A 26,004-nucleotide genomic window follows, 5' to 3' on the forward strand; every position below is an offset into this window, starting at 1 on the left:
TGACTAGGCTAACTAGGCTCTTTACTATCCTTTACATCTGGTTAAAGTGAGCCAGGCTGCAGGTTCGATCCTCATAATGGACAGCTGTATATTCCTGCATTGCAGGGGGCTGGACTAGATGACCCCCAGGGTCCCTTCTATGACCCTAGCTTAGAAAAAGGGAGCAGCTTGCTCAGAGCTCAATCCAGCCTGCGAAAATAGGCTTGCCAACTTTTCAACCGTCTCATGTAGCTGTGCCTTAATCTGGAGCAATTAGCAGGTAGAGCTTTTCACAGCACAGAAATAAACCTGTTCTCTTCCAAGATCCCACAGACCGTGTGGCTATTAAATAAAGCCTAGCTTGTATGTAGCTCAGCTACTTTCCCCTGTGCAAAAGCATTATAATATTCTCTTGGTGGCTCACTGGGAGAGCAGGTCTACCCGTGTAACCGAGTGAGGTGGTAGAATCCCAAGGTGGCTGAAGTGGAGTGGTCAATTTAAGATTGTAGGTGGGGATGGCATTTAAAGACACACACACACACACACACACACACACACACACACACACACACACAACACCTTCACCTATTAAACAATAACACACCTCCCTGCAGTAAAAAAGTAGCACATCAGTGAGAAACTGGGTCTAGTCTAGCTTGCTTCCTGTTGTGCTAGATTTCTACCTGCACTGCTCCCTCCCCACACGCAAAAGAAATTAAAAAATGTGAGCCGCTACTTGCAGTTTAAAGAGGTACCCAGGGCTGGCCTGAGATGCAGTATTTTGTTGCCTGTGGAGGGGGACAAGGCAGCATTGTTTCTCATGCCATGTACAAAAGTCAAATTGAATCTTGCTGCAACACTGGCAGCGGGACATTTTCATCGACTGAGTCCAGAGCAGCAGGCTAGCTTGGGGAGGGGTTGCGTACACAAGGAATGCCGCAAGGCACACAAAGGTTTGCCTTCCAAAACTTTGCAGACACTCCTTGCCCCACCTCACTCCACCCAACGGTAGGACCGGCCCTGAGCCCATTTTTATACCTCCATTTCACTTCTATGTGTTGACTGGCAACACAAGGGATGTGGAGCTGGGAGTGCTGAAACGCTCATGTCCTGTAGGCAGCTGGCTGGAACAGGATCCTGGGATAGATTAAAATAATTATAATAATTATTTTACATTTATATCCCATCTTTTTCTCCAAGGAGCTCAAGGTGACCTACATAGTTCTCCCTCTCTCCGTTTTATCCTCACAACGACCCTGTGAGGTAGGTCAAGCAGAGAGACTGTGACTGGCCCAAGGTCACCCAGCAAACTTTATGGCTGAATGGGGATTTAGAACCCTGGTTTCCCAAGTCCTACTCCAACACTCTAACCACTACACCTTACTGTCTCTCAATATATATGGAACATTGTCCAGGAGAGCTCATCTTCAGGCCTCACACATGGGAAAAGGGACATGCTAACTCTTCTCCTGTTGGAGAAGCTGCAAAAGAAATATTGTCAGTTGATGCAGAGAAAGGAAGATTCCTACTGAAGGTTGCTTTTCACATGGAATGGAAGGGGTTAAAAAACCCTTTGTCTTTAAGTGTCCTTTCCCAATAAGGCCCCTGTTAAAAAATTATTTGCTGACCAGGCCTCAGCTGCACCTGCTGAAATTCTTTCTGCCCTTCAAGATCTGAGTCCTCAACCACATCTGGCTGCATCTGGGGGAATTTGACTTTCTGTCCAAACCCTTATAGACACAGGAAATGTCTCATCGGCTCACACACCACACCAGAACCGAAAGAGAACACAAATAAGACACATTTCTGCATTTCTCACGCAACTCTGTGATGAGCAGCAACAAATAAAAAATTAAACCAGCTTTTGAATCATACTGTAAAAAATTAATTTTAAAAACCCTTCTTTCTTTGGTAGATTTAAAAGCTGCAGTCCTATGCATAAGGACTGACCTGGGCATAAGCCCTATGGAGATTGGTGTGGCACTTACTCCTAAGTAGACTTACCCAGGCTGGGCCTGCAAATGTCAAGCAGAGGCACAATGCAGTCGGGTTTGCAGCCCAGGGCAGTCTCGGTTACTTCTGTGAAGTTTACAGAGAAAGGCAGCAAATCGCTCACGTGACTCTCAGGTCTGGCCAGCAACAGATCCCTGACAGATCTTGTTTGTATTTCAGTGCATTAAAAATATATATGTAGTCACGTTCCCCCAAAGAGCTAGGAATCTGAAAACCTTGGCACAAACTGGCATGTACCTGACAACAGAATATTAATCAGTATTAAGAAAATACATTTGTGACGTCCAATGATGCTGCAAGTTTACTCAGATGCAAGTCCCATTGCATCCAGATAGGCTTACTCTCAATGATGCATCTGTTTAACTTTATTTACATCTTTTTTCCGCCCTGCTTTTCGGGTGGGGGGGGGACGGGGGACGGGGACTCCGTCCTCCTAAGTCAAGGGTATATAGGACTGCAGCCTGAATCCCATCTCCTCAGCCCATGTCCCCGAGCAACTTTCCTTTGCTCTGAAGGTCTTTTGCTTTAGCCTGTCAGAGAGTTCTAAAGTCCGGGGCTCCATCACTTTCTCTTTCAACCTCCGCCGCTCCCCCCCCCCCCCCAGCGCGCCTCCCCAATCTGACTGGGGAGGCTGGGCAGCAAACTGGGGAGCGATAATAGGCAAGAGAAGACGGAGTGAGCTCACCCCTCCTCGAGAGCCGGGATCCAATGGAATGAATGGAATATAAATACTAGCCAATAGGCAGCGTGCTCTGGGTATCTATAAAAGTGATGGGAAGGTGGGGGCCAGGTTCCATTCCCGGCAGGTCTTTCTGGGAGAGCTGTAGGGTTGTAAGAGGCAAAGGGAACAAGCGCTTTGCCTTTTCTCGTCTTTGAAGCCCTCGGTAAGTTTTTGGAGACCAGGCGGAGCAGCAGCAGCAGCGGTCCTCTTTAGCAATGGAATGAGACTCCGGTTAGAGATGCAGGCTGGGAGGAAAAGGAGATCGGGTGGCGGCGGCGGCTGTTGTTTTCCTTTTTAGGGAAAAGCAGCCAAGAAATTGCATAGGGATAAAGAGAGCTTTTTTTATTTTTTTTGGCGGGGGGTGGAGTTGCCCCAAGATGCGCGTTTGTAAGCTTCTTGGGCTTGGAAGGGAACGAAGATGCTAGATTTTATTCTAAGGCGCGGGGTGGGGGAGAGGACGCAGCTCAGAGCTAGGAATGCGTCCACCATAACCAGGAAACGGAGAGATGCTTCAAACATTGGATGCCTCGCTTAAAAAAATTAAAATTCTTCTGCTGCAGGTGTATTGGTAGGACGCCTCAGTCCGGCTCAGCTGATATTTAGCAGGGTGTTCGCATCCATTCATCCCTCGCCGATGTCTCCAAAGCAGGCAGAGGAATGCGTTATATAATGGGGACTGTTTCATTTTCCATTATTTGCTTCCCGAGCTAAGCGATCGAGAGAAGAGAGCCCTTATAGCGAATGAGGACTTTTTTTTTAAAGGGGGATATTAGAAAATATCCGGATCGGTTCTGCGGAGCAGAACTGCCCCCCTTGAGAGTGGAGAGAGAGAAAGAGTCAGGCGATACAGAGAAGCCCCAGGAATCTGGGCGCGCTCGCCGCGTCTTCCTCCCCCGAGCCGTGGCGCTGCCGACTTACGAGCTGCAGCCAACCAGCCGCCCCTCTCCAAAACGCGGGTCTTGGTCCGCGGTTCTCCGGGCTGCCCCCGAGCCTCGAGCAAGGCAGAAGGAGCCGGCTGCATCGCGGCGGGCGGGGCGGGGCGGGGCGGCGAGAGCGCGGCCGTGCGCCCCTGGGCGCCTCGAGCCCGCGCCCTGCCTGCCTGCCTTCCTGCTTGCTCCAAGGGGCGGGAGGCGCTCGGCTTCCCTGCGCCCTCCGAGATGCACCAGCAGCAGGCAGTCCGTGCCACCTGCTCCTCGCCAAAGCGCTTCCTAGCGCGCGGCCGAGAAGCGTCGGCCGGATTTCCTCGCCCCCTTTCCCGCCTTGCTGGCTTGCTGTGCGCCAAACGCTGCGCATCCCGGACCGGCTTTTCTACTCTTGCAAAAGAGAGGCGAGCCGGGGCCTGGGGCGCGCGGAGAGGCTGGGCTGCTCTCGCTCGCTTTGCAAGTCTCTCCCGGGAGCCCGGATCTCTCTCTCTCTCTCTGTCTCTCTGCAAGCGAAACTAGGCACCCTTTAGTGCGGGCGTAATTTTGCTAGCGAGGAGATCGCCTCTTCTGCCTCGCTGCAAAAGAAGTCTCCTCCTCCCCGGTCTTGAAGGTCACCCCTTGGGACCGAGGAAAGGAAGGGAGGCGCTCGGTAGCCAAGCTCTTTAAAAGCTCCTGGAGGAAGCGCTTGGGCGGCTTGTTTTCTATTCCTGGCGCTGCCACCGATGCAGCGCCTTGACCTTGGGCAAATCTCTTAGCGACGGCTTCCCCTCTCTCGCGCTGGCCCTGGAGGCGACCTGTGCCAGCAGGAGAGGGAGCCGGGGACGGGGGACGGGACTGAGCCATGTTTGCCAAGTCCCTGGCATTCCTCCAGGAGGGCAGGTGCCAGGCAGGCAGGGTGTTTGAATGGGCAGGTAGGGCAGGCGGCAAGGTGACCTTGCTCCGTGGCCCAGCCTCCTTCCGGAGAGCGACTGCTAAGCCAGTGCCCTGCGGGAAGAGGCGAGGTGATGGCAACACGCTCTCTTCTTCTTCTCCTTTTCCCCTAGCCAGTCAGGTGCCAGCCATGCCATTCTCAAACAGCCACAACCTCCTGAAGTGCAAGTACTCTGCGGAGGATGAATATCCCGATCTGAGTGTCCACAACAACCATATGGCTAAAGTGTTGACCTTGGAATTGTATGCCAAGCTGAGGGACAAAAAGACTGCTAGCGGCTGCACCGTGGATGATGTGATTCAAACTGGGGTGGACAACCCAGGTAAAAAAAAAATGGACACCTGCTTTGATCCGGATCTGTTCTCCCTCCATTAACGAGGAAGTGCTGCTTTGAAATGGCATCTGGAAGGGGATTCAACCTTGAAGCCTCCAAAAGGCCTGGCTACTTTAAAAAGCCTTGCGTATTGGTGCAAAAGCCCTTGACCACCCAAAACCTTGAAGGTGGCTTTATTCAAGGAATATAAACCCGGTCATTACATGCAATGGCCTCCACCGTCTCCCAGCAAATCCCTATGTAAATACCCTGCTAAATATGCAAACTGCTGCGCAAGAAGAATTTTTCTTTTTAACCCAAGTTCTTAAAACTGAGGCTGTTTTTTATAGATATAAAAAATTTCCCTTCCTTGGTTGTCTTCCGTGGCACTTCTTTGGCAAATTAAAGGGGAGCAGATCTTGGTGACCTTTTTCGCTGTCTGTCTTAACGCTGCCGTGTTTGCGTTTGTTTTGTTTTTGTCACACATTCTCTCTCTAGCAAGGATAAAATGGCCCTCTTTAATAACCAGAAGCTGCCTGCCGATGAGGAATACCCAGACCTGAGCGTCCACAACAATCATATGGCCAAGGTCCTAACCCCGGAATTGTACCAGAAACTGAGAGAAAAAGTAACCTCTAGCGGCTGCACCGTGGATGATGTCATTCAGACTGGGGTTGATAATCCTGGTAAAAAGCCTTGATTGAGATTCTTCTCTGGACCGGTGGCTTTTTGCTTAGGCTGGCATTGACCCCTGTGTATGTGTTTGTGTCTGAAGCCGTAGCTGTGATTGTGGAAATGTTCCAGCAATTTTACGAGAAGTGTGGTTCCGATGAAGCAAGTTACGCAACTGAGCCGAACTCATAATTTGCGATGGAGTTTCTTAAGGCTTGCTTCCCCCCCACCCCCCACTTCCTAATTTGGAAAAAGGTGCCCTGTGCCATTAACCTTAATGGCTTTAAAAGGAGATTAGGAAAAGGCAGGAACATGGTTACTAGTCACGATATCTATATGTACAGGATCGGAGCTGGAGCTCCTCTGAATATTGGTTGCTGGGGAATGGCAGCAGGAGAGCAATGTTGCTTTTGGGTTTCCCCTAAAAACTCGCCCTCCCCCCCAAGGTACCAGACATTTGCCCGAGGGCTGTGTTAACAACTGGACAGGCTCCTGAACTGTGTGCACCTTTGTATAATGGTGATTGCATCATCTAAGCAGTGTGACATTTCCAAACAAGGTTTTTTTGGCCTTCATGGTCCTATATTGGTTCCAGGCAATGCACATCTTGGTTAGCTTCATTGGAAACTAGTTCCTTAAAGGACTGCACACCCCCAGACAGCATAAACACACACAGCATGAAGCTAGAATGTATGCCATGATTATGTGAATCACAGGATTTAGCACTGGGTGCAGAACTTGGTTTCCTGGGAAACTTGGCTGGCTGATGGAGAGAAAATGTTTGCAGTCCTTACTGCAGTTTCTGCCGAAACTTCAGAAGCCAAAGGATTCTCTTGATAAAATTCCAGAGGTTTGAATGTGAAGTTTCTTCCCTTCATAACTCCTTGTTCATGCAATATTAAATGGTGCAAAAAGGAAAGAAAAAATAACTAGAGTTATGCGGGAAGACAGTTCTCCCTCCCCCTCAAATTGCATCATGCGTACTAGCTTCAGAATCTTGATTAACTGGGTCAGAATTTTAATGTTGATGCTGAAAATACAAAGCCCTGTAGATGAGAAATGGTGGCCAGACTCTTTGAAGAGGCTAGTATGGGGCTTGCCAAGCTGTAACCTTCCACTGGGAGATTATATTCATACGGGGAATAGATGCAATTGAAATTAGTCCTTCAGTTTCAATGGGTCTACTCAGAATATGAATGACGATGGATAATTGCCCATTGTCAGTAATCTGCCAGGCTCTTTCTCAATACTAGGCAGTGCCCCAAAGCTAGAAACCCTTTGTAATATCAGTGAACAAAAACCAGTTAATTGTGACCGTCCAAGTCTAGTTTCGGGATTTCATAAGAGTCGTCCGCGACTGGACCTAACTGTCAGGGGTCCCTTTACCCTTTACCTTTAATGTTGAATGGGGACAGCTATCCAGGCACCTTTGCTAAAACTAGCTTTCTAAAAATATTGCATTTTTGTTGTTGTAAACTGGTGTTCCGGATGGTCATATGCATTTGTCTGCAAACTGCAAAATTGATTGAATTGGGCTTCGGCCTTTACACCACAGCGAAACATGCTTTACTTATACCTTATAAAGTGAATGGCATGCAAAATCTGTTTTTGTTCTTCCTGATGACTTGAGTGCATGAAGCTGTTGGTATCTTGGAACTAGACTCGAGCACCATCCAAACGTTGGCTTTTCTGGCTTCTTGACCTCTGTAGGGCATCCCTACATTATGACAGTAGGATGTGTAGCCGGTGATGAGGAATGCTACGACGTGTATAAGGAACTATTTGACCCCATTATTGAAGACCGACATGGAGGCTACAAGCCTACAGACCAGCACAAGACGGACCTGAATGCCGATAACTTGCAGGTAGGAAAAACCTCTTTAGGTTTGTTGGAATTGCATTTTAAATTGATCTTACAGGGCTGACAGGACTTCAGTACATCTGGAGGGGGGAGGCAAAAGCTCCCTTGCCCTGGAACAATATCATAGGTACTTGCCAAATGTTACACCCTGCCTAGCGGAACAGGCTTCCTTGAAGGCATCCTTAGTTTGACCTTGATATTTGCATGGGTTGACTAGGAGGACTGCTCCTGCTGGAAGAATAGTAGACTCAGACTTGTAGAGTTGGGGAAGGGACACCGGGGGCCAATCTCCTGCAATGGAGGGATTTTAACGAAAGCATCCACGACAGATGTCCATCCAACCTCTGCTTACAAACCTCCAAGGAAAGAGAGTCCATCACCTTCCAAGGGAGACTGTTCCAATGTCAAAGAGCTCTTGCCACCAGAAAATTCTTCCTGATGCTTAGTTGGAATCTCCTTGAAACTTGAAGCCACTGGTTCGAATCCTACCTTCTTAGAGCAGGAGGAAACAAGCTTGCTCCCTCTTCCACATGACAACCCTTGAGATATTTGAAGATGGCAATCATATCCCCTCTTTTCTAGGCTCAACATACTCAACTCCCTCAACCCTTCCTCATATGGCTGGTGGGAGAAAGTAATAAACTCCCCCAAAGAGCTGGTTAGCACAGCCACTGAGATGGATCCAAACCCATATTTCTTAAAAGAGGTGATTCTTTCCATTAAAAAGCCCCAATAATGGCTGTCTAGGCATATATGCAGACCTAGATAATGTGAATTTATTAGGCTTGGTTGCGTGTAGGGGGGCAAACGCCATCTGTAGATGGGTGCTTACTGTGATTGCCTGGTGGCTATTGCTTCTTGGAGCAATTCTGGTGGGACATGTTCCTCTTAAAGCAGGCATATGGTGCCTCTGAATGAGATTGGTGCAGGATTACTCTCTCCCCTTTGCTTCTCTGCTGCTTCTGCAAAGTTAACCCCTCCTCCCTCTGTGCCCCACTCACCCCAGTGGGAAGCTTTGAAGGAAGAACAATTCCTAAGAAAGGAATAGAGTAGCCAGCAATATTTTGATCGTCTGCATAAAACTGATAGTGCTATATGTGGCTGAGAAAACAGATCTTTCTAGACCTGTTGTTCTCAGACTTTTTTCTCTGGGCCATTCTTTCCGAAGAAAAATTTGTTCATGCCACACAATTATTTTTTTATTGGAAAACGAAAAAGAACAACTCTTAGCAGTGCTTGATTTACGGCACGGAACACAACTATTTTATAACATGGTTACAGGACATCCAGGAAGTATAAAACAATGCGGCTACGTATGATCAGGAATCATTCCCAAAATATAGTAGATTGTCCTTGGATCTTCCTCCCTGACACATGCTGAGAACCACTGATCTATCCATTCACACAGCCAGGGATACTGGGATTGAATGAGCCCTAGATCACGTTGATGGCTGTTGGTTTTAGTGGTGCCATTAGGTAATCTTGGACGGTTGGGTTGTAATGAGCTTATGGGGCCCCCCTCTGGTAAGGTGTGTTACTTCCGAATGCGGTAGGCTTGACTTGCTGTGCTGGGGGGTCTCATTCTGCTGTGTGGGGCCCGGGATCTCAGCCCCCAAGTCCTAACCTGAGTGAGCTACTGGCTGGAGTTGACCAGCAAGCAGTCTTTCTGTGTGTTTGGAAGGTAACTTCCTTCCTGTTTAATGTTCTGTGTGTGCACATAAACACCTGCACAATAAATCTATGGTCCCATCCACACCATATACTGTGGTACCTCGGGTTAAGTACTTAATTCGTTCCGGAGGTCTGTACTTAACCTGAAACTGTTCTTAACCTGAAGCACCACTTTAGCTAATGGGGCCTCCTGCTGCTGCCACGCCGCCGGAGCACAATTTCTGTTCTCATCCTGAAGCAAAGTTCTTAACCTGAAGCAATATTTCTGGGTTAACGGAATCTGTAACTTGAAGCATATGTAACCTGAGGTACCACTGTATATAAAAATAGAAATGTACCACTTCATATATAAATGTACCACTTCATATATATAAAAATACATTTATACCACTTCAACAGTCAGGGCTTTCCCCAACAAATCCAGGGAACTGGAGTTTGTTCAAGGTGCTGGGAATTGTTACTCTGTGAGTAATAAATGGCAATTCCAAGGGTTCTTGAGGTTGCAGCGGGGGAACTGTGGCTGTTGAAGTGGGATGAATTTGCTTGGAAGGGATGGTGTCGATGTGGCCAGAGCTTATTTAATTTAAATTGTAGCCGCTTCCCAGGATTGCTAGGTGGCCTGGTCTCATGGACAAACTGAATCTTGCCGCTTTCCCTCCTTGACCGCATCCAGCGATGGGGAGGGCTGTGGAGCAGGGGCAGGACACCTGCCTGGTATGCAGAAGGCCCCAGGTGGAATCCCCAGCTCCTCTAGGCAGGGCTGGGAGAGATCTGAAAACCTGGAATTTCTGTCAGTTGGTGTGTCAACAATACCAACGATGGAACTGAAACTTGTATTTTATCATGTGAACCAACCTGAGATCTTGTGTATAATCATAATAGTAATAATAATAATAATAATGGCAGCAAACTGCCTTATTAATATAGCAATCCCAAGAGCATTCTCTTTAGCAAGTCTGCCATTTACGGCCAAAGTCCTGTCTCTTAATATGGACACGAGTCATGTAACTATGACTTCTCCCCTTCAGGGATTACTTTGCACTTCTCTGCGTGTGGATGGCAAAATGCTGCTTTCTGCAGAACTCCAGGACCAGCGCTTTTAATTTGGATCAGGGTTTCCCAAACTTGGGTTTCTAGCTGTTGTGGGACTACAACTCCCATCATCCCTAGCTAGCAGGACCCAGTGGTCGGGGATGATGGGAATTGCAGTCCCCAAACAGCTGGAGACCCAAGTTTGGGAAACCCTGATCTAGATGCTGGCTGCGCTTGAAATGTTCTGGCTGCACCATCGTCTGGATAGCTCAGTTGGCTAGAGCATGGTGCTGATAACGCCAAGGTTGCAGGTTCGATCCCCACATGGGACAACTGCATCTTTATTCCTGCATTGCAGGGGGTTAGACTAGAATGATCATCAAGGTCCCTTCCAACTATATATATATAATCGTGGCAGCTGAGAACTTGTGATCTGCTTGCTGGGAAATGCACCTGCACCATCTATAATGCATGGCTGTGAGGCAGGCCATTAAAGTTTCAGCGCAGAAGCTTCTCCGAATGACTTGTGTTTTAATTCCCGGGTTGTTGCACTCATTAAATGCTGGGCAGGACAGCCTCGTCTGCGGTTGCGCCGGGGTTGGTTCTAAGATGTTCCTTCCTGTATCTTGCAGGGTGGCGACGACCTGGATCCCAACTACGTCCTGAGCTCACGTGTCCGAACTGGTAGGAGCATCCGTGGCTTCTGCCTGCCGCCTCATTGCAGCCGAGGAGAGAGGCGTGCTATCGAGAAGCTGTCCGTGGAAGGTAAAAGGTTCTGGCATTTGCATGCTGCAAAAAAAAGCAGCCAGCAGAGACTCTAGCCCCATAGCCCTGAACGTAACCTGATCACGTGGGCTGAGGAAGAATGCAAAATGCATGAATCATTCAAGCCTTGTATACGATGACATACGAGTTGCAGTTAAACAAGGCGCTTGGGACTGAATCCTCTCTGGGTGCGCCCCCAGTTTAGGTTCTTGGCAGCATTTAGGAAGCTGGCACCTCTGTTCCATAGCACCTCTTTAAAAGACAAAAAGGACAGCATTGTTGTCTCCAAAAGGTGAAATGTGGAAGAGGAAGTTTATTGTGCAATAAAGGCAAGCACACAGCCAGACAAGCCACACCTGTGGCAGGAAGCTGGAGGAGTTCTGTGTTCTTTCCCATGCTTGCATAATAAGCCTTGGCTCCTCCCTGGTATGCAAAAGCATACCTGGCTGCAGATAAGCATGCGTTGCTCCTTGGTATCCGACAACTTAATAGGGCAACAAAAGGGTCAAGAATAGTGGGCTTAGATTCCTTTTTTTTCTCTTCCCCCATCCCTGACTACCTGGGGAAATTGCCAGCTAAGCTGGTGGAGAATTAAGAAATTATATATAAGCACACCTGAGTTGCAATGCTAAGCTTGGATTTGCTGCCATCTTGGTATGCTGAGATCATGTCTGCGGCATATGCATTTGAAGCACATGACTTCACCCAAAGAATCCTCAGAATTGCAGTTTACCCTTAGCAGAGCTACAATGATCACCACCTTCAACAAACGGCAGTTTGCAGGATAGGGGAGGGGATGCCACACGAATCGAATCTTAGCTTTGGGACCCCAGGGTCATCTAGACCAACCCCCTGCAATGCAGGAATCTCGGCTAAAGCATCCATGACAGATGGCCGTCCAACCTCTGCTTAAAAACCTCCAAGGAAGGAGAGTCTGCAACCTCCCGACGGAGACCGTTCTGCTGTCAAACAGCTCTTACTATCAGAAAGTTCTTCCTGATGTTTAGTTGGGATCTCTTTTTTTGTAAATTGAAGCCATTGGTTTGAGTCCTAGCTTCCTTTATGATGCGCATGTGTATAATCGAAATAAGAACGTTGTTTGAATTCCCTTAAAGATTGGGAATTCTGCAGTAATTCTGCAAGCCTCTCTCTTGCTTTTTCCAGCTTTGGCTAGCCTGGAAGGGGACCTGAACGGGAGGTACTATGCTCTGAAAAACATGACGGATGCGGAACAGCAGCAGCTCATTGATGACCACTTCCTCTTTGACAAGCCGGTCTCTCCTCTGCTCTTAGCCTCCGGAATGGCACGTGACTGGCCTGATGGCCGGGGCATCTGGTGAGTAACGCCCAGTAGAGGCAACCCTTAGAAAAAATGACGGAAGGAAGGAAATGGGGGATGCCGATATTGTCTTGGCTGGCAGCACCTAATATGTGTAGGTAGATTCTGGTCTTGCATGTCTTCAACAGACAGGAGGAACAAGCCCTGGTCAGTAAACAGAATTAAGGCCTTTTGAGCCATGATTGAAAAGCAATTGCTTCCAGTGTAAAATGGCCTTAGGGGGCAGCCTTTGTCAACCTGGTGCCTTCCAGATGTTTTGGACAACAACTCTGACCACTGGGCATGCTGACCAGGGCTGATGGGAATTTTAGCAACTTCTAGAGGGCCACAGGTTAGCCACCATCCTGTAACTAAACTCACCTGGAGCCATGAGGCTGATTCCAAGGGAGGCGTTGATATCGACTGCTCTTCTGATAAAACAGTTTCACGACCTATTATCGAGCAGCTGTTCCCAGAGAAATGATATCCTCTTCCAGGATCTTAGCTTAGCCTCAAAGATCTTTTCCAGGATCTTAGCTTGGCCTCAAAGAATAAAGGCAACGTGAAGCGTTCCCTAGATTGCCCTGATATTCAGTTGTAGTGTGTGAATTTTGTATTGGGAGCAAGCCAAGTCATGCGCCAGGGAGTGCCGGTTCTGGGATAGGAATGAATCCTTGCTATGCAAATAAATCTAGCATTGCTCACTTCTCCATGTAGCCTGGATTATAGACGTGGACATCCCCCCGGTATGATTTAGGGTTGCTATACATAAGAGGATGAGAGCTTTAAATGGCACAGCCATGTCTTGGCAAGAATATATGGAAGTCTGAACTTGTCCCAAAGTGAAGATCAGAGCTAGGAATTGAGAATTTCAAAAGCAGAATGCCAGTGACTATTGCAGGCACTGAAAATCTTTCAGTAAGATTTTATTACAACCTTTCATAATACAATCCAGTAAAAAACCAACTGATCTAAACAAGAGACGGAGAAGTATGCAAAGTCCTCTCTCAAAGGTAGATCTTAACTTGTCCCACACCAAAAATGGTGAACCCTCCCAGCTCTCACCTGTGAGCTTCCCTTTCTTCTCCCATCCTGCCTCTCACACAGGGTCCTTCACCAAGCTTCCTTCACCTTCACCTGTATGCAAAACCTCTCATAAACACTGAGTAAAGGTAAAGGGACCCCTGACCATTAGGTCCAGTCGTGACCGACTCTGGGGTCGCGGCACTCATCTCGCTTTACTGGCCAAGGGAGCCAGCGTACAGCTTCTGGGTCATGTGGCCAGCATGACCAAGCCGCTTCTGGCGTACCAGAGCAGCACACGGAAACGCCGTTTACCTTCCTGCCAGAGTGGTACCTATTTATCTACTTGCACTTTGACGTGCTTTCGAACTGCTAGGTTGGCAGGAGTAGGGACTGAGCAACGGGAGCTCATCCCGTTGTGGGGATTCAAACCGCCGACCTTCTGATCTAGGCTCTGTGGTTTAACACTGAGTAGACAATAACAAAACAACAACACAAAGAAACAGAGTAAAGTAGCAGCAAAATCAAAGTGGGGGAAAAATTAGAGATAAAAATATTAAAGGAGTAAAAAAAAGAAATGAATTAAGAAAAAAGATAAAGAAAATTATCATTGAGGAGGAGTTTATTTGCAAGGCACCTTCAAACCCTAACACCCCATGGATTGGATCCTAACTAGGCTTCCATTCATGGATGGAACTAAGATCCAGTAGATGTTCCTACTGGCAGAATTTCCCAAAAGTTCCCTGTGCTGCATCTCATGCTGTGCCCCCAAATCTCTAGAGCAGGGGTTTTTTTGGGGGGGGGGACACACAATAAACTCTAGGGACAAGGGGAGATCTTGATAGTTGCTTCCGCCCACTGTCTTCTACTGGTGGGAATGATAAGTTAGCAGAATTCCAGTTGTGGGATCCGCCTGCCAATGGGATCAAACTCAGGATCTCGGTCCAATCCCATTTTATCCTTGCAACAAACCAAAGTAGAATAGGCTGAGAAATGGCGATTTGCCAGGGCTCCCTACTTGGGATCCGAATGCAGATCTCCGGGTTTTGAGTGCATTGTGTTACCCACTGCACAACCCTGAGTTGTTGCTGTTATAGAAACCCAAAAGTCTTTACCAGATGGATCCCTACATTTCCAAGGTTTTCTTGTTCAGCTGAAAGCTAAAACAGTCAATCTGTGGTGTGCGTAACATTTGGTTGAAGGCAGAAAGCTCAAAATGCCCTGGGGTAGTTTTGATGGCCATCTAAGAGGGGGGTGGGCTTCTGCAAAGTCACCGTGGGCACAGAAAGCGTCTGTGGAAGATATCTCGAAAGCTACAACTACAGACGGAGCCAGGTTTAAAAATGTGGCTAGCTTAACTTAGATCTATGGCTCGAGGAAAGGTTAAAAGAACAGCTCTCAACGCCGTCCCTGCCTTGTGTCCTTCAGGCACAACGACAACAAGACATTCCTTGTGTGGATCAATGAGGAAGATCACCTTAGAGTTATTTCTATGCAGAAAGGTGGAAATATGAAGGAAGTTTTCACCCGCTTCTGTACTGGGCTAACGCAGGTAAATATAACTGTGTGTCGAAGCAAGTGGAAGTCTCCTCCCTCCCTCCCTCCCTCCCTCCCTCCCTCCCTCCCTCCCTGTGTGTGTGTGTGTGTGTTTGTGCTTTGATGTGGTGCAACCTTCTCTGCAGAGCTCAAAAGTGCTGACCTAAGTGTCGGCTCTAAACTCAACGCAGCAGAGTGTGGCTTTGCGAATTCCCAGTTCAGGCAGAGGTGGTGGCGCAGTGAGAAGAGAATGCAGCTGCGTCCTGGCAACAGAGCCCCTGTGCCTGCGCTGGAGTGCTTCTTACCTTCGTATCCGGAGGAATGAGAAGTCTCGGGCAATTGACCTTGGCCATGTGCTCCCAGGGGGAAGGCCTGTCTCTGAAATTTCTGGAGAGCGCTGGAATGCAGGCAACCCTGCATGCTTAAAGCTGTCCTCTTCAGATGGAAACACGGTGCTCTTTGCGGTTGCCTGCATGTACGCAGCAACCTGGTAGGCTCGAATAGATGCTCTAAGGCACATCCGTAGTGGAAGGCTTTTGTAATCTGTTCCTAAGGTGTACCCCTCTGAAAGGGGTAAGAGGGCAGGCTTCTCTTCTGTGTTTCCAAAGCTTGCATTAATCTTCTGGGTATTTGGTCACTGCCTCTAAGAAAAGAGTTAGTTGAGTGTGAGGCAGTAGCTACATATTGAGTGGGGAACCTGTCTCAGCCTGAGGGCCACTTTCCTTCACAATCAACCTACCAGGGGCCACACGCTTGTGTTGAATGGAGCCGGCTGCAAAAGTTGGCAGGGGAACAGGTGCAGTTTGCAGTATCAAAGCCAGAAGTTTTCATGCTCTTCCATCTCTTCATCCTAGCAGGCAAGAGGCATTTTTTTGCCTTTTGAGGACATACTCCTGAAGGGCTGCATTAAGCCTCAAGGCTGTGAGGCCATGTGGTATAGTGGTTAGAGTGCTAGGAGACCAGGGTTCAAAGCCCCACTTAGCATGAAGCTCACTGGATGAGCTTGGGCCCAGCCACTGCCTAAGCTCCTGGTTTCATCTCCCTTTTATCATTGCAACTACACAGCTCATTCGGTCAGGTTGAGAGACTGTGGCTGGCTTCCTGGCTGAGTGAAGATTTGAACCCTGGTCTCTCAGGTCCCTAGCCCAACACTCTAACTGCTGCAGCTGACGGACTTCTACCACTCTGCAATTATAGCCATGAAGGGGCCTTGTAGCTCCTTAATCTTGAGAGAGGAAGCGATTTCTTCACAATGGCCTGTCTTTTCCCCCACCTAGATTGAAAACCTCTTCAAATCCAAAAACTACGAATTCATGTGGAACCCTCACCTGGGCTACATCTTGACCTGTCCATCCAACCTCGGGACAGGGCTCCGTGCCGGAGTGCACATTAAGCTACCCCACCTTGGCAAGCACGAGAAATTTGGCGACATCCTCAAGAAGCTGAGGCTGCAGAAACGAGGCACAGGTGAGGAACCCAAAGCCTGGACTTGGGGCTTTGTATCACATTTACTCCTTGCTCTTTTGGCAAGAGCAAGTGGTCCTCAGGCTGTCCCCCCCAGACCAAGCCATAAAAATATGCGAAATGATCACAGCAGGCATTTTAAAAAATGAACATTGAAAATTAGGGCTGCGTATGGCTGTTCTCTTGATTTGGTGGCCGGATCCAGCACTTTGGTTTTGTTTTGTTTTGTTTTCAAAAAAAATTATTAGTTTTCACAATATTATAAACAAACAAACAAACAAGACGAACAAACGTAAATCATAACCTTATTGAAAATTAGAGTTATTAACTTTGTTAAGTGACTTCCTCGCTTCCCCTTGGTTGAATTTCATTGCATGTCCTTTTAACGGTTTTCCAAATCCCAATTTTTGTGAAATTTAACTTAAACATTGACATCCTTAGATCTTCACCTTATGGAATTAAACATATTAATTCATCATTTAACATAAATAAAATCCTAAACCCATTAAGTATCTGCAAGCTATTTTCAGTTAGTTTAACTTAACAAATTTAACTAAATAATCATTAAATTTATTCCACGCTCCTCCTGAGGGCAGCCAGACACGGTCAAAGCAATGAACCCACTTCATGCAGTTGGAGCTGGGGAATTGTGCAGGGGTTTTTTTGAGAGCAGGGGAGAGCCCTGATTAAGCATACAGGGGGAAGATAAGGTGATGACAATAACTTTATTTATATGCCACCCATCTGACTGTGTTGCTTCAGCCACTCTGGGTGGCTTCCAACAAAATATTAAAACACAAAAAAGCCCTCAAACATTGCTAACCTCCCTGTACAGGTGTCTTCTGAAAATCAGATAGGTGTTTATTTCCTTGACATCTGATGGGAGGGCATTCCACAGGGTGGGTGCCACTACCAAGAAGGCCCTCAGCTCTTGCCTCTCAGAAGCAAGCAGGCACCCCACTGTTGGCGCCTGCCCCACCGACAGCCCTGGACTGGGTCACCTCCATTCAGTCTGTGATCCAGTGTTAACAACCATAAGGCAAACCAATCAGGGCAGGGCAGCGGACCCTTTTTCACCAGGTGCCCAAAAGGAGCGGTGTTCTTCAGCACAAACATTGGGAGAAGACAAAGCTTTCTATTAGTTTCCTCCCACAAATAAATTTTATTAGTTTCCCACTAATTCCCAATAATAGCCCAATTATAACACTCAGTACGAATCGGTAAAAACCAGGCAAAAGCTTTACCCTATAGCGAAAACCACAGGTGCAGCGAAACATTGGAAATGGCTCTATATCAAGTCAGAAAACTGATTCATTTGGCTTCATATTACATGCACTGGCTGGCAGCTGCTCTCTAGGATTTCAGGCAGCAATCTTTTCCTGAGATGCCTGGGATCAAACCTGAAACCTGCTTGCAAACCGAGTGCTCCATGTACTGCTGTTCCCTTGTATGTAGTCCCATATTTGGAAAAATATATATATAACGCAGCTTCTTGCTGCTTTAGGTTTATGCCCAGCCTGCAGGTCCAGCTGTTAGGCTCTAGGTCAGGCACAGGGAACCTTCAAGCAAATGATGCTTGCCAGGGTGCTGAATCAGCCTGCAAACCCTCAGCTGCAGCCGAGAACATATGGCAAAGCTGTGATTGCAAAGGGGCCTTGGAATGCATTCCTGATTACCATATTTTGCGCCCCATAGGACGCTCCGGCCCATAGGACGCACCTAGTTTTTTTTTGGGGGGGAAATAAAGAAAAAAAAATTTATTTCCCCCCCAGGTGCGGGGCTGGAAGAACCAGGTCGGGGAACAGCGGGAAGGCGCGCTCTGCCTCCCCGCTGTCCCCCGAGCTTGTGGGGCTGGCTATGGGGAGAAGTGCGCTGATCCCGGGACTGCAGGCAGCTCTGCGCGGCCATCCGGACTTCGCGCCCGGCTCCCGGTGGCCGCGCAGAGCTGCGCTGATCCCGGGACTGCAGGCAGCTCTGCGCGGCCATCCGGAGCGGGGCGGGACTTTGCGCCCGGCTCCCGGTGGCCGCGCAGAGCTGCGCTGAGCCGGGGACTGCAGGCAGCTCTGTGCAACCCTCGGAGCAGGTCTCCCGAGGGTTGCACAGAGCTTCCTGAAGCCTGGAGAGCAAGAGGGGCCGGTGCGCACCGACCCCTCTCGCTCTCCAGGCTTCAGCGAAAGCCTGCATTCGCCCCATAGGACGCACACACATTTCCCCTTCATTTTTGGAGGGGGAAAAGTGCGTCCTATAGGGCGAAAAATACGGTATTCCTTTGCAAGCAGTGCTTGCCTTCAGCACCAAAAGCAAGCCCTGCTGGGCTTGGTGTTACTCAGGTGCTCTTGAGTATAGCCAATTCCTGCTGTTCATCACCCTTCCTGCTTTCTGCAGGAATCTTTCCAGCCACGGTTTGATTTCTAATAATAATAATAATAATAATAATAATAATAATAATAATAATAATAATAATAATAATAATAATAATAATAATATATTATTTGTAGCCCGCCCGTCTGGTTGGGTTTCCCCAGCCACTCTGGGCAGCTTCCAACAAAGATTAAAAATACATTAAAATGTCACACATTAAAAACTTCCCTGAACAGGGCTGCCTTCAGATGTCTTCTAAATGTCAGGTAGTTGTTTATCTCTTTGACATCTGGTGGGAGGGTGTTCCACAGGGCAGGTGCCACTACCGAGAAGGCCCTCTGCCTGGTTCCCTGTAGCTCTGCAGGAACCGCCTGAAGGCCCTTGGCGCTGGACCTCAGCGTCTGGGCAGAACAATGGAAAGGAAGAATTCAGACATGCACCTTTGAAGTTGAAAGTGCCTGGTGCAATGCAACATTGGTTGACAGACAAGTCAGTGGAAGGGAGGCTGCATCTGGCCTTACCCACTTCTGCTCTTGATAGTGCTAAAAAAAAGTATATAGTCAGGCAGTGTTGCCTATTAGGCAGTGCAGCCAAGTTGGGGCACCCTTTGAAATTCATCAGGATAACACTAGGGTTGCCATATCTTGAAGGGCAAAAAATAGGAGACCTTGAGCTGCTGCCAGCCCAAGAAAGGGGCGCATGGGGTCGTAGCCACACCCATGCACCTCTTTCCCGGGCTCGGGTTGGCAGTGGCCACGGTGTGCAGAGCCTGAGCAGAGGCAGGATCCCAGCTCCTACCTGATATTTGCTATGATGGCCTCACTCTATGGTGGTGCTTCCACTTCCAGGGCACAGCGCCCTCCAAAGCATATGTGTGCCCTTCCAGCCTCCCCCCAATATTTAAGGAACCCCCCAAACCCAGACATTTACTTTAAAATGTAAAAATATCTGCCTGGATGAGCATGTTGGCTCCCAAAAAGAGGGCATGTCCTGGTTTTCCCAGACATATGGCAACCCTAGACAACACTTAGTTATTAAGTTGTTATTAGTTATTAAGTTATTAAGTTGAGATAAACATGTGATGTTAGATAGCCATTTGCAAATGGCATCCTGTAAACCTAAGAGGCTGATTCCTAAAGACCAATGTAGTGGAGAAAAATCTGTTTTAGGATTTGGTGCAGGGAAGCATAGATCAGGCATGGCCAAACTTGGGCCTCCAGATGTTTTTGGGACTACAACTCCCATCATCCCTAGTTAACAGGACCAGTGGTCAGGGATGATGGGAATTGTAGTCCCAAAAACATCTGGAGGGCTAGGTTTGGCCATGCCTGCCATAGATGGACTCTGTATTCCTAAATTTCTTAGAGCCGCAGCATGCCACTCGTGTTTCGGAATTTATATCTCCTTATTTGAAGGACCACCCCAAAGCCAGCCTCATAAGTCAAAATAATTAGAAATAACACAGCAATACAACCTCCGGTGCAATAAAATAAGTCATGAATTTGGATCCCATTGTTCGCTTTATTGTACTAGCCTGGCTGTGGGGAACGTCTTTCATCCCTTCAGGCTAACCTTTATGTGCTGCTAATATATAAAAATATCAAAGTGGGTTACAACAACACATAAAAACATATAACAAAAAGAATATTAAAAAGTTAAAAACAGACCCATTTCTGTCTGGCTTCAGGCCTGGTTATGGTACTAAAACAACCATTACTGAGGATCCTGACTTTTATTAGGAGAAAGAGGCTAGAGATCGTCTGTCGATTCTTGTTGGCGTCTCCCTTTCATTCATCACCATTAAAGATGGTTTCTTTCTGGAGAGACTGTTGGGAGAAGAGAGCGCCCTGCTTATTTAGGAATATATATATACAGTGGTACCTCGGGTTACATACGCTTCAGGTTACAGACTCCGCTAACCCAGAAATAGTACCTCGGGTTAAGAACTTTTCTTCAGGATGAGAACAGAAATCGTGCTCCGGCGTCGTGGCAGCGGCGGGAGGCCCCTTTAGCTAAAGTGATGCTTCAGGTTAAGAACAGTTTCAGGTTAAGAACGGACCTCCGGAACGAATTAAGTACTTAACCTGAGGTACCACTGTATAGGGAAGCTATTTAATGTTTTATTATCTTTTTATATACTGTATTTTCCCATGTATAAGACCAGGGCTCAGCAAACTTACTGTGCCTCGGGCCGGTGTCTCCAGGGGAGCGTGCGCCCACGCTATTTCCAGCGCACCTCTGGTTGGATGAGCAACGGAAATAGCTTGTGCGCATGTGCACGGGCCTCCTCCAACCCGAATGTGCACCGGAAATAATGTATGCGCATGCGCACAAGCTTTTTCTGGTGCAGCTCTTACCCAGAAGTGGGCAGCTGCGCCGGTAAGAGCGGGCGGCAGGGGTTGCTGTGGGCCGGATAAATGAGTCCCTCAGGCCTTATCCGGCCCACGGGTCTTAGTTTGGGGGTGCCTGTATAAGACTATATTTCCCCCCATTTTTTAAAGTTTAAAATTGGGGGTTGTCTTATGCAAGGAATGTTGCTATTATTTATTTATTAATTTTGTGCTCAAAAAAATAGGGGTCGTCTTATACATGGAAAGATACGGTATGTTGGAAGCCACCCAGAGTGGCTGGGACAAGCCGGTCAGATGGGCGCGGGGTACAAATAATAAATTATTATTATTATCTGCAGGGCCAACTTGGGTTTTATGCAGAGTTCTTGGCTCCCTATGGAGTAGATGATCCTCAATTTGATCCCCTTTTCCTGTTTGGTTTTCCTCAGGTGGAGTGGACACGGCTGCGGTGGGAGGCGTGTTTGATGTCTCCAACGCCGACCGTCTTGGGTTCTCTGAGGTGGAGCTGGTACAGATGGTGGTTGATGGGGTGAAGCTGCTGATCGAAATGGAGAAGCGCCTTGAGAAAGGCCAGTGTATTGACGACCTCATCCCAGCTCAGAAATGAAAAGCACTTTAACACCCCAGCTCTCCCCCATGCTTCTTCCTAACTTATTGGATAATTAATTAAAAAAAATGATGCTCCAATCAAAATCCTGGAGTCGAAAGAGAAATTCCCACTTAGTAACACTTGTAGAAAGTCTTCCATCCATATGTGTTAGAGTTTATTTTTTTGATGGCTGAAATGTCACGGAGAAAATGAAATAAAAACCATTGTTTGGCCTGACAAATGATTGATTTGTTGCCTTCTGTTTTTCAAGGGCATTTAGTGGCTAAGCAAGGCTTCTGGCTCCTCAGGGGGTACTGGGATTTGGGGATGAACTAAAATTATAAGATAATTTATCCTTTGACTCTAGCTTGCTTCAACATCATTCTAGGGCCATTATGCAAATCCTGAATTGATATATACCCAGAACACTCTCCCTCCCCCCCCCCAATATTTATGTATCTTCCTATATAAAGAAACATGTAAGATTTACATGCCTCCCAGTTGAACACCCTCCCATCAGATGTCAAGGGAAGGGGTGCCAACTTGAATAAAATATTGTGGGGCCCCAGCCTGCATAATCGATCACATGACGAAGTGCACACACACCATTTGAATGGGAATGCCCATCAACTTTGTAGGGGCCCAGCCCCCTCAAATATTTTATTGTGGGGGGTCAAAGCCCCCACAGCCCCTAGGAGTTGGGTCCCTATGGTCAAGGAGACGGACTGCAGCATGAGGAATGGCTGGCAACCCCAGATGAGCTATACGGTGGTACCTCGGGTTAGACGCTTCAGGTTACAGACGCTTCAGGTTACAGACTCCGCTAACCCAAAAATAGTACCTCGGGTTAAGAACTTTGCTTCAGGATGAGAACAGAAATTGCGTGGTGGCGGTGTGGCAGCAGCAGGAGGCCCATTATCTAAAGTGGTACCTCAGATTAAGAATGGTTTCAGGTTAAGAAGGGACCTCCGGAACGAATTAAATTCTTAACCTGAGTTACCACTGTATATTGAAGAACGAGGGGAGCCCTGCCCCCACCCCTCCTTTTCACTAGAGCTCAGGGACAGTGTACTTTAGGGTTTTCTCCACCTCATTCTCGAAGCAGCTGTAAGATGGTTTAAGACTTAAGATGGTGACCATCTTCAATGTCTCCTAATGGGGAGTGGCTGGCTGGAACGGGCAATGCTATGCAACATTGGCACCAACTCCAGGGGGCCGTGGGTGCTTGGGTACCCACAATAATATAATTGTGGGGGCTTGGCACCCACAAAGTCCATGAAAAAAGCCAGCAGGGGGGCTGGCTCAGAGAGAGCAGTTCAGCTCTATCCTCTGCACAGCCAGCAAGCGAGGTATCCTTTTCTGGGGGGTGGGGCTTGGATGTGGAGGCAGGGGCTGAACCCCTCCCCACGGAAAAGGGTACCTCACTGGCTGCAGATTGGAGGAGGAAGAGTCGTCACTCCTGCCACCACCCACCAAAAGGTGCACGTGTGCCGTCACACACACTGCATGCAGGTGTGTGTGTGATGTTGCATGTCTGTGTTGTGGCGGTGGGCACCCACAAACCTGAGGGTGTGACGGCGCCCCTGCTATGCAACTGGTCTGCCGGCTGGGGCATCACGGCTGCTTACTATGCCCGGGGTAGGGACACGGTACAGCGACTTGGGCCTGGGCATGAGCACCAACAAAGCCAATCGAGAACTCTTGCCAGGGCACATGCAGAGTTGTGACCATACAATACAATAATCTTTATTGTCATTGTCCCATACAGAACAATGAAATTGGAAAAAAATCTACACCACACATTCAAAAACCAACAAGCCTGCTATCCCAGCCTGGTTAACCCCCTAAAAACTCTGAAAATTAAATGCAATATACTCCCATAGAGACTACCTTACACTGCGTTTAAAACCTAAATCGCATTTGGATAGAAACTGTTTCTCAGGCGGCTAGTCCTAGTCTTTATAACCCTGTACCTTCTTCCAGAGGGGACGCAGGTGGCGCTGTGGGTTAAAACACAGAGCCTAGGACTTGCCGATCAGAAGGTCAGCGGTTCGAGTTTCTGTGACGGGGTGAGCTCACGTTGTTCGGTCCCTGCTCCTGCCAACCTAGCAGTTCGAAAGCACCTCAAAGTGCAAGTAGATAAATAGGTACCGCTCCAGAGGGAAGGAAAACGGCGTTTCCATGCGCTGCTCTGGTTCGCCAGAAGCGGCTTAGTCATGCTGGCCACATGACCCAGAAGCTGTAGCTGGCTCCCTCAGCCAATAAAGTGAGATGAGCGCCGCAACCCCAAAGTCAGTTACGACTGGACCTAATGGTCAGGGGTCCCTTTACCTTTACCTACCTTCTTCCAGAAGGCAGAAGCTGAAAGAGATCATTTCAGGGGGGCGCACTATCTCTGCAGCTTTCTTATGACACCTGGAAGCATAGATTTCATCCAAGGTGGGAAGAGTGCACCCAATTATTCTCTCCGCAGTCTTTACAGCCCTGGACCTTTGCCCTGTCCCTGCATTGAACAGGTGTGCAACAGTGGTGCCAGATGTGTGGCGGCACCTTTCTTCGCTGCTGCTCCTGCTTTGTAGGAGTTCCAAGTCACACCTCTGGGCATCCCTCCTCCTGATCAAAACAGCCGCTGAATTTCATGGTTGGGAAGTCCAGTGCCCTTTCTTTGTTACGGACCACAAAGGCAGTGTGGTATGGCTGAGAAATGCAGGCAGAGACCAAAAGCCCAGGGTTTTCATTGTCTCTTCTTCTGCCTTCATGTTGGGCCTTCATCATGCCATTTTATTCATACAGCAGCCCTTTGAGGGAGATTGAATTGAGGGGTAGCAACAGGCCGCAAACCACCCAAATCTATGGCTACATAGAGATTTCAACATTGTGTTTCTACCGTGTTGGTCCCAATGCTGTAAGGAGTGGACTACAGTGGCTTTGAGGGTTCATGTGTCTTGAAATACCTGAAGGGCCTGTCAGGCTTGTTCTCCTGTGGTTTCAGAGGTCTCAAATTAATGGGTGGAAATTGCAAGGACATTGGAGCAGCTTTTTAAACAGTGGAACATATTGCCTTGGGCAGTGCTCTCCTACCTAAACAGGCATTTAGGTAGAAGTTGGGCATATGCTAAAGTTGCATCCTACATTCAGTAGGAGGGTTAGACTATAAGATCTCCTTTTAACTCTATAATCCTGCAAGTGACCTTCAGGTATACAAAACAAGACTGAGTGTCAAATGAACATACAGATTAAAAAATATATATGAGAGTGTAACAGTTACAACAAATTCTCCAAGCACTTCAAATTGTTATAGCAAGATCTCCTGGGCTGCATCCCAACTGATGCTTCATCAGAATGAAAGGGAGAATTTTTCACAGATGTAGACTCCATTTATAACTTCTCTTTCGACTTTCCAAAATTGTGCTAGGTCATCTTCTTCTGCAACAACTCAGTGCGGTAACAAAGGGTTTGTTGTTCCCAAAGACTATAATATGAAGGAAAAGGGGTGACCTTACTGTTGCATAGAATAATAATAATAATAATAATAATAATAATAATAATAATAATAATATTTATATCCCGCCCATCTGGCTGGGTTTCCCCAGCCACTCTGGGCGGCTTCCAACCGTATATTAAAAACAATACAGCATCAGACATAAAAAACTTCCCTAAACAGGGCCGCCTTCAGTTGTCTTTTAAAAGTAAAATAGTTGTTTATTGCCATGACATCTGCTGGGAGGGCATTCCACAGGGCAGGTGCCACTACTGAGAAGGCCGAAATGCTTTTGCTCTAACCACTGACCCTCTTGCCCACTTGTCAGGAGGATGGCACAGATGGCTAGCCTACCCTGAGCACTCAAACAACCGCCTTGCTAAGTGATTGCACAACCACCATGCTGTTTTCACTCGGACTACACCTGCATCATACATTTCATGACTGTCATGGCTTCCCTGCAAAGAATTCTGGGAACTGTAGTTTGTCAAGGGTGCTGAGAGTTTCCAGGAGACCTCCTCAGCACCATGAATGAACTGCACTGCTCAGGATTCTTTGTGAGAAGCCATGACTCTTAAAGTAGGACAAAAGTGCTCTAAATGTATGTTGCAGGTATGGCCTCAGTAAGTAAGTTATTCACCCATAACTATACTTGCGCCTGAGAGAGAGCTGAATGTTCTTTCATTTACAAACACTGCAACACCTTGAGAATTATATTCAGAAGTCTAATGGGGGTCCGGGGACTGATTCTCACACGGCTCATTGAGACTGCAAACATACTGTTGATACTTATCTCTATCAATTTGCAAGCAGAGAATATTTTTCTTCCCCTCAGTGTGATATGTGCTTTGCAGGTAAACCAGGAGAATCGAGAACTGTTCAACATTTCAAAAGGAGATTTGGGGCCATAGGTGCCAACTTCCTGGGGAACTGGGTGCCTGACCACCCACAAAATTCCCCACAAATTTCAGTGTCACGCTGCATGGCACCCCCGGTACCC

At 47.7% G+C, this 26,004-nt stretch overlaps 1 protein-coding gene across 3 annotated transcripts; it reads left to right on the forward strand.

Annotated features, from left to right (window-relative positions):
• The first annotated feature begins 2,720 nt into the window (after nucleotides 1–2,720).
• Nucleotides 2,721–21,764, forward strand: CKB (creatine kinase B). 3 transcript variants are annotated; one of them, XM_081193730.1, is made up of 8 exons: nucleotides 2,721–2,876; nucleotides 4,680–4,889; nucleotides 7,263–7,417; nucleotides 10,749–10,881; nucleotides 12,046–12,217; nucleotides 14,651–14,774; nucleotides 16,036–16,225; nucleotides 21,363–21,764. In XM_081193730.1, the coding sequence occupies exons 2-8, from the start codon at nucleotides 4,697–4,699 to the stop codon at nucleotides 21,539–21,541; spliced, it is 1,146 nt and encodes a 381-aa protein (XP_081049856.1). In that variant the 5' UTR covers nucleotides 2,721–2,876; nucleotides 4,680–4,696; the 3' UTR covers nucleotides 21,542–21,764. The 3 variants fall into 3 exon arrangements, with proteins under 3 accessions (XP_081049856.1, XP_081049858.1, XP_081049857.1); XM_081193732.1 differs by lacking the exon at nucleotides 4,680–4,889 and adding an exon at nucleotides 5,379–5,566 and having other exon boundaries at nucleotides 2,730–2,876; XM_081193731.1 differs by having other exon boundaries at nucleotides 2,755–2,876; nucleotides 4,684–4,889.
• Nucleotides 21,765–26,004: the final 4,240 nt, after the last annotated feature.

Source organism: Podarcis bocagei (assembly GCF_964188305.1).
Source record: "Podarcis bocagei genome assembly, chromosome: 1".
Lineage (NCBI taxonomy): Eukaryota > Metazoa > Chordata > Lepidosauria > Squamata > Lacertidae > Podarcis > Podarcis bocagei.